This window comes from Tarenaya hassleriana, unplaced genomic scaffold (assembly GCF_000463585.1).
Source record: "Tarenaya hassleriana unplaced genomic scaffold, ASM46358v1 Cleome1, whole genome shotgun sequence".
In the NCBI taxonomy this organism is placed as follows: domain Eukaryota; kingdom Viridiplantae; phylum Streptophyta; class Magnoliopsida; order Brassicales; family Cleomaceae; genus Tarenaya; species Tarenaya hassleriana.
The window spans coordinates 6,388,502-6,395,431 of NW_010960187.1; the positions used below are offsets into that span (position 1 = coordinate 6,388,502).

A 6,930-nucleotide genomic window follows, 5' to 3' on the forward strand; every position below is an offset into this window, starting at 1 on the left:
CGGTGCTGCCCCCCACCCCTGCCAATGGCGGGGCTTACTTGGCCGGGATGGCCACCGCACACGACAAGGCCGCCGATCTCAGGTCACGTGGGTATCACATGGTGCTTGGAGCTGCCGACATTTCCTTGTTCAAGCAGGCCGTGGTCGAGGACGTGAAGAGGTTCAGGCTTGCGCCCTAGATTTTACATATCTGCCATTGATTTGACATGTCTCCGTCCTAAAAATACGATGAGCAAATAAATGAAGTATTTTTTTTTTGCATAATAAATGGGTTAAAATGATAAATTAATTTGAAAAAAAAATGAACATGAAATGGAAAGCGATTCAAACGATCAAGTTTCTCCCTCTCACTCAGGTTCCGTTTCGGTTCGTTACTTGTTTGGTCCGAGTTATTCAATTATAGAAAATTTGTACCTACGATTCGTTTAAAATTGAATATAAAATTGAATAGAATATCTACTCATATCAAATAGAATATCTACTCATATCAAATAGAATATCTATTTCTATTTATATCAAATTGAATATATATATATATATATATATTAAATAAACATAAAATTTAAAACATAAAAAATAAATTCGTAAATAATTCGAAGCTATAAAAAACATGTACTTTAATTTTATTTTTATGTTACACTATTGAGATACATAGTGAAATACATATTACTCTAGATAAATAGCCGATCGAAATCATGTTTTAATCTTATATATTGGACTTGTGGTTGTTTTCATGGTTTTAATATGGTCAACCAATTACCCACAAATTAATTATATATCCCGAAATTTAATAGTGTTGAAATTTTGTACGGATTCAGGAGAGAATACATTTTACGTTTCCGAAATAATGGGGAGCCGCTCACAAAAAATATTAGTTAGAGATTTCAAACATAAAAGTCTATAAAAATGGGATAAAGTAATTAAGAATATTCATCATTTAGAATATAAAGTGTACCGATTTTTCGACCCAATTTAATTCGAAACCGAAACACACTTAAACCAATATTAATTATAAATAACCGTAAAACCGATAGTATTGAAAGAAATTAAACAAAATCCAGATTTAATTGAACTTCTTATCGATTTTATTTAGACTCAACTGAAAATATAGTGCCCATTATCACCAAATCCAATAAAATCCGAACGAATCTGATGTGTTCATCCACATTTAAACATATTATAAGTGTGAAAAATAAAAAAAAGTTTTATACATTTACTGCAACTGATTTTCATATCTATCTATATCTACAAGCTTCCATATCTGTTTATTTAATTTGGGCATGGAGTTGAATTTGATTTAGGGATATATGGAGGCAACCAAATCTGTTTCTTTTTTCCTCATAATTATCGTAATGTGTAAAAAGACCAATCATGTTTTTTTTTTAATCTAAAATAAATAATCACTTTTTGTATCCTGGTGGATAAAATAATCGAGTTTTTATCCAGAAATTAAAAAAAAATCAAGAATATTCAGCCCTTTTCAACTCAACCTAAAGTCATTAGCCACTCGTGAGCTATGCTTAGCCAAGTTAGATGGGCCCAGTACTGATCTCAACCGTCCATTATTGCGTCGTATCCACGTGTAAGAATCGTAGACACTTACGAAGCATTGCCACGTCATCACTCCGCCTCTCTCGCCCTTTGTCGTGACTCGTGGCGGTCAACTGATCAGAAATATAGCAGCTCAAGCCAAAAAAAATTAAAAAAGGAAAAACAATTTTTTTTAAAGAGTTTAATCAGTTTCAATGGTGTCTGGACTTATTCCGAAGCTGTAGTACCGAAGTCCCTCTTCGCTCCAGATTTTTTTTCCCCTCTATTTTCATCGATTTTGATTTTGTTCTTCGCTTTGATTGTTGCTCCCAAAGGCGGATTGATATTACCGTTCCTGGTTTGGTGGTGGTATTCAGGGCGGGTTTCGGTTCGCAGTTGAGGACGATGTCGGGCCGTGGCGGTGGTAAGCAGAGGACTTACTCTGCAAACCCTAAGGACTACAAGCTCATGGAAGAAGTCGGCTTTGGCGCCAGTGCTGTCGTCTATCGAGCGATCTATCTGCCCACTAACGAAGTCGTCGCTGTCAAGTGTTTGGATCTCGATCGCTGCAACAGCAATCTGGTTCGTTCGTTCTCCTCGATCTTTGTGTTTTGGGTATCGTATTCAGATCTCGATTCGGTTTTAAATTAGCCTAATCCGGAGGGATTTACGCTTGTTCCTAGTTATCGGTCGAAAATTTTCTTCTCCGTTTCTGCGGGGTTGTTGGGTTTGGAGATTTGTGTTGGGTTTCTGATTTCTGGAGCAAAATTTGAGAACATGGGCTCGCGGCGTCAATTCAGTTGCTGCATTTCTGGTCCTGCTCTCACTCGTTCTCCTTAATGTCTGCTTCAAAGTATTGTCGGGTTGCAGAACTATCGCTAATTTATTTGATCTGAAGAGTTGAACCAATTTCATGATGGTGCTCAGACATCGGTCGCTTTCGGCAAATGATTTGAAAGCGGAGGAGAGAGTGAACAGATCTGTCCTTTCACAGCTTCATATTACTTTTTGCATTGTGTTTCGCTCTCAGAGTGTTCGGATTTGCTGGAACCTTTCTTTCTGTTTGTAACTCAACCGAGTTTCCGTTTGTTTTGATCCTCTTGTCTCGTGGATTGATTGAATTACTTTGATTTCTAGGACGGCATAAGGAGGGAATCCCATACGATGAGTTTGATAGACCATCCAAATGTTATAAAGTCGTTCTGTTCATTTGTCGTCGAGCATAATCTTTGGGTCGTCATGCCATTTATGGCACAAGGTTCTTGCTTTCACCTTATGAAGGCAGCATACCCGGATGGATTCGAAGAAGCGGCTATTTGTTCAATTCTGAAAGAGACTCTTAAAGCTCTCGGTTACCTTCATAAGCAAGGGCATATCCACCGTGATGTTAAGGTCTGTTAAATGCGAGTCTCATCTATCGGTCTACCCCTTCCGTGCCGTCTTCAAGATTCTTGTTTTTTTTTTTCCATTTTAGGCTGGAAACATACTTCTTGATGATAATGGAGAGGTTAAGCTCGCTGATTTTGGTGTCTCTGCATGCTTGTTTGACAATGGTGATAGGCAACGTGCAAGAAACACTTTTGTTGGTACTCCGTGCTGGTCAGTTATTGTAGTCTGCTTCGGTTATGTCCTCTCTGTTCTACTTAAACATCCTTCTATTCGATTGGTTGAAACGGTACACTTGTTTTCATTTGTAGGATGGCACCAGAGGTCCTGCAGCCAGGAAGTGGATACAATTCTAAGTAAGTCTATACTTTGATTGAAAAGATCATATTCAGTCTAGAGAATATTTTTGTTCTGCTGCTTTCCTTGCAGGCTTTAGAAGGTAGCTTTTTTTATGTGTGTTGGATAAATTTGAAACTCAGCTATTGGGTATTCCTTTGGTTATATGGTCGTTTCAGCCCCTTGGCTGTTTCAAAAGTCACAAGAATGCTTGGGTTCTTGTCTGTGTTTGATATGATGAGTTTATTATATGTAATAGACTGTGTTCTGGTGAACTGTTTCAGTTTCAAATGAAACTGTCCCATATTTTGCTTAGTGATGCATATCGAATATCTTCATAATCTGTGTGGAGCAAGTATGTGCAATAGCTGCTTATCGGTTGGTCTGTTCATCTGCTATTTCCCGACAGGGCCGATATCTGGTCATTTGGTATAACGGCACTGGAGTTGGCGCATGGTCATGCACCATTCTCAAAATATCCCCCCATGAAGGTTCTTCATTATCTATGTTTACGACTTATATAGGTATGTCTTGGAAATAAATCTGATTCCTTCCTTTCTTGCAATAGGTTCTCTTAATGACTATCCAGAATGCGCCTCCTGGCCTTGATTATGACCGTGACAAGAAGTTTTCTAAGGTACCCGTGTCCTTTCCAGGTGGACTCTTTTGGCGTCAAACGTTTTGGCTTCCTTTGTGTGTTTGTTTTCATTTTTTTACATTCTCTATTACTCTTCTAATTAGAGGATTTTCAGTTGTGCCCAGTCCTTTAAAGAAATGGTTGCAATGTGTCTGGTGAAAGATCAAACGAAACGGCCAACAGCTGAAAAATTGTTGAAGCACTCCTGTTTCAAAAACGCGAAGCCTCCTGAGCTTTCTATGAAAAGATTATTTACCGATTTGCCACCACTTTGGATACGTGTAAAAGCTCTTCAGGTCAGCCTTTCTTTTCTCATGTTCCAGCGTGTTTGTTTGGTCTTGTCCTGTTCAATATTGTTGATAAACATGTGATTGTATATGGCAGGCCAAGGATGCTCAACAGCTTGCTTTGAAGAGATTGGGCTCTGCTGACCAGGAGGCTATATCAAAGGTGACCGGGATGTTCAAAGCTATATCTTAAGCTCAGTATTGCAAAATGCATATGAGAAATTTTTTTTTCATGTCAGAGTGAATACCAAAGGGGAGTCAGTGCTTGGAACTTTGATGTCGAGGACTTGAAAGCTCAAGCATCTCTAGTAAGTTTTTCTTTATCGATAATATGTGATTGAAGCATCTACATCATATTATCTACCAAGCTCTTGGTTTTCATCAAACAACCTTTGTTTGGGATTCGTTGTCTATGTAATAGCTGGAGGATTATGATGACGTAGCTGAGGGTAAAGAAGAACTTTCCCGGGAACAATTTCAAAACAAGGCTAGTAATCTTCATATAGAATATTGTAAAAATATTCTTGAGTTCCCACCCTTCTGGTATACAAGTCCATGGCAGTTTGAACTCAAGTTTAAAAATGCTGCAGGTGAATAACAGGGGGCAAGTATGTGGTAATCAATTACTATATGAGAATACGAATAGGAAGGAAAAGGATTCAGATTTTGAGGTGGTAGAACCCATTTGCGAAGAGAAAACGGAAATCAAGAAAGAAGCTTCCGTAGAACAAACGGCATCGAACTCAGAGCATGATGTTCCACAGGCCAAGGCTAAACCAGTGAGACGCCAAAGTCAGAGCGGACCACTTTCCCCTGGGATTGCCTTAAGCAATTCGGCTTTCGAGAAAGGCCATGCTTATGAAAGGTCTGTGTCATTTTTCCATTTTGATTTGTGACATTAGTAGATAATATCATCCTAGACTTTATATCTTCTTCTCCTCTATTAACATCTTTTAAAAACTCCAACTTGAAATCACTATCTGCTAGACTCGAGAGTGAACGACAGACTGCACCATCAGTCCGGAGGGCACCCAGCTTTAGTGGTCCTCTGATGCTTCCAAACCGTGCTTCAGCAAACAGTTTATCGGCTCCTATTAAATCTTCAGGAGGTGGGGAAATGGCATTGTTTAACTTTATTGCTTCTGTTGCAATTGACTGAAATGGTTCTCCATATTGATCAGGATTCCGTGATTCTCTTGATGACAAGTCAAAGAACAATCTGGTTCAGATCAAAGGACGGTTTTCAGTGACATCCGAAAACTTAGATCTCGCAAAGGTGGGTTATCTCATTTTCTGCTATTCGTTTACCTCTTTTTTTCAAGGTCACTAACCAGGCAACCCCCTTTAGGATGTACCATTAAGTACAGTCCCACGTCGATCTCCACAGGTTAGTTTCTAGTCTCTGTTTTTTTTTCCTGACTAGACTAAGGATTCCCCTCAGTTGCTTGACAATATATGCACCTAATTTTCAGACATCGCCTCTGAGAAAATCTGCTAGTGTCGGAGACTGGCTACTGGAGTCTAAGTTGGTCGGTTCATCACCGTGCTGGTCCCTTTATTTGTAATTTCTTGTATATAAATTAGTTTCTTAATCCTATTCTTACTTTTTTCATCCTGCAGCCAACGAATCAGTCCGTCAAGGAGTTAAGTAATAGTCCTGTGTCTCCTTCATTCCTCATTCCTCATCTTCAAAATCTTATCCAGCATACCTCGATTCAACAGGTGAAAACAAAGTCCCGGTCCGTTGCATCAAAACGTGAATAAATCTGCTTGATGAATTTACGAGATAATAATAATAATTTTCATAATTAAACTTTATGTAACTGCAGGATCTTATTATGAATCTACTGAATAGCTTACAACCTGCTGAGGCGACAGATGGTGAGATAAATAGCTGTTCTTTGATTACCATGTGGTAATTATGGAGTGTATGGGCAAACCATAACTTTCTCATCATTTTTATAGGTTCTCAAAACGGAAAGTTGCCACCTTTGTCTCGATCAGAAAGCAATGGAGTTGTAAGTAGATTTATCGACTTTAAGCTAGACCTCTTGTTCTGTCTAGAAAGGGCAACCCGGTGCACAAAATATCCCCGTTGAACGGGGTCAAAGGGTCCCACCACAAGGGTGTATTGTAAGCAAACCTTACTTTGTAGAATATTCTGCAAGAGGCTGCTTCCAAAACTCGAACTCGTGAACTCTTAAGTCAAAACGGCAACACCTTAACCGGTGCGCCAAGGCTCTCTTTCGCCTTCCTTGCCTAGAAAGGGGAAAAAATCTAAATTGGGTTTTATCATATCCTTCACCTTCCTTGCCTTAAAACACAGGTTGAACCAGTGGCTTCTGAGAAGGAGAGGTTACTTGCTACGAAGATCTCTGAGCTCCAGGCTAGGTTGGTCGTCTTCTTTAGAGAAAAACTTCATTTTAGAGGCTTATGTACAGCCCTTCTAATGCGTGTCGTGGCTCTTCAAATGGTAAATCACAGGCTGAGCGAATTGACGGAAGAGCTATATGCGGAAAATTCGAAACACGCCCAAGTAAGTTTCCATGCCTCTTGAAACTGATTTCATTTCCAAGCTTAGTACACATTTCCTGCTTCCTGTTGGTTTTTGGCCTTGAACTGTTCAGTCTATAGAATTTTAGGCTAGTCTATAGATCCATTGAAGGAGAAAGACCGAGGCCTTTTTGATATGAGCAGTCTGTATACCGTGTTTTCTGAGCGCGTGTATTGCTGTAATGAACAGCTGGAAGAGCG

At 39.3% G+C, this 6,930-nt stretch overlaps 2 protein-coding genes across 4 annotated transcripts in view; both read left to right on the plus strand.

Annotated features, from left to right (window-relative positions):
• LOC104815209 (2-keto-3-deoxy-L-rhamnonate aldolase) overlaps positions 1-304 on the plus strand; it is a 2,306-nt gene extending 2,002 nt beyond the window's left edge. The window contains exon 3 of the mRNA XM_019202211.1: positions 19-304. Within this exon, the coding sequence (XP_019057756.1) occupies positions 19-179 (161 nt within the window). The 3' untranslated portion in view covers positions 180-304. The remainder of the gene's footprint in view (positions 1-18) is intronic.
• Positions 305-1,703: 1,399 nt separating this feature from the next.
• The window catches only part of LOC104815218 (serine/threonine-protein kinase BLUS1), a 5,858-nt gene continuing 631 nt past the window's right edge, over positions 1,704-6,930 (plus strand). Inside the window, exons 1-22 of one of the 3 annotated variants that reach the window (XM_010543539.1) lie at positions 1,704-1,771; positions 1,908-2,112; positions 2,668-2,922; positions 3,005-3,129; positions 3,228-3,272; positions 3,662-3,743; positions 3,821-3,889; positions 4,015-4,185; positions 4,274-4,339; positions 4,416-4,484; positions 4,598-4,663; positions 4,767-5,041; positions 5,164-5,285; positions 5,358-5,452; positions 5,525-5,563; positions 5,649-5,705; positions 5,797-5,898; positions 6,006-6,057; positions 6,142-6,194; positions 6,503-6,567; positions 6,661-6,712; positions 6,920-6,923. In XM_010543539.1, coding sequence (XP_010541841.1) covers positions 1,746-1,771; positions 1,908-2,112; positions 2,668-2,922; positions 3,005-3,129; positions 3,228-3,272; positions 3,662-3,743; positions 3,821-3,889; positions 4,015-4,185; positions 4,274-4,339; positions 4,416-4,484; positions 4,598-4,663; positions 4,767-5,041; positions 5,164-5,285; positions 5,358-5,452; positions 5,525-5,563; positions 5,649-5,705; positions 5,797-5,898; positions 6,006-6,057; positions 6,142-6,194; positions 6,503-6,567; positions 6,661-6,712; positions 6,920-6,923 — 2,095 coding nt within the window. In that variant the 5' untranslated portion in view covers positions 1,704-1,745. Of the gene's footprint in view, positions 1,772-1,907; positions 2,113-2,667; positions 2,923-3,004; positions 3,130-3,227; positions 3,273-3,661; positions 3,744-3,820; positions 3,890-4,014; positions 4,186-4,273; positions 4,340-4,415; positions 4,485-4,597; positions 4,664-4,766; positions 5,042-5,163; positions 5,286-5,357; positions 5,453-5,524; positions 5,564-5,648; positions 5,706-5,796; positions 5,916-6,005; positions 6,058-6,141; positions 6,405-6,502; positions 6,568-6,660; positions 6,713-6,919; positions 6,924-6,930 lie in introns of those variants that run through there. The other 2 variants (XR_772053.1, XM_010543549.1) reach the window with 2 other exon arrangements.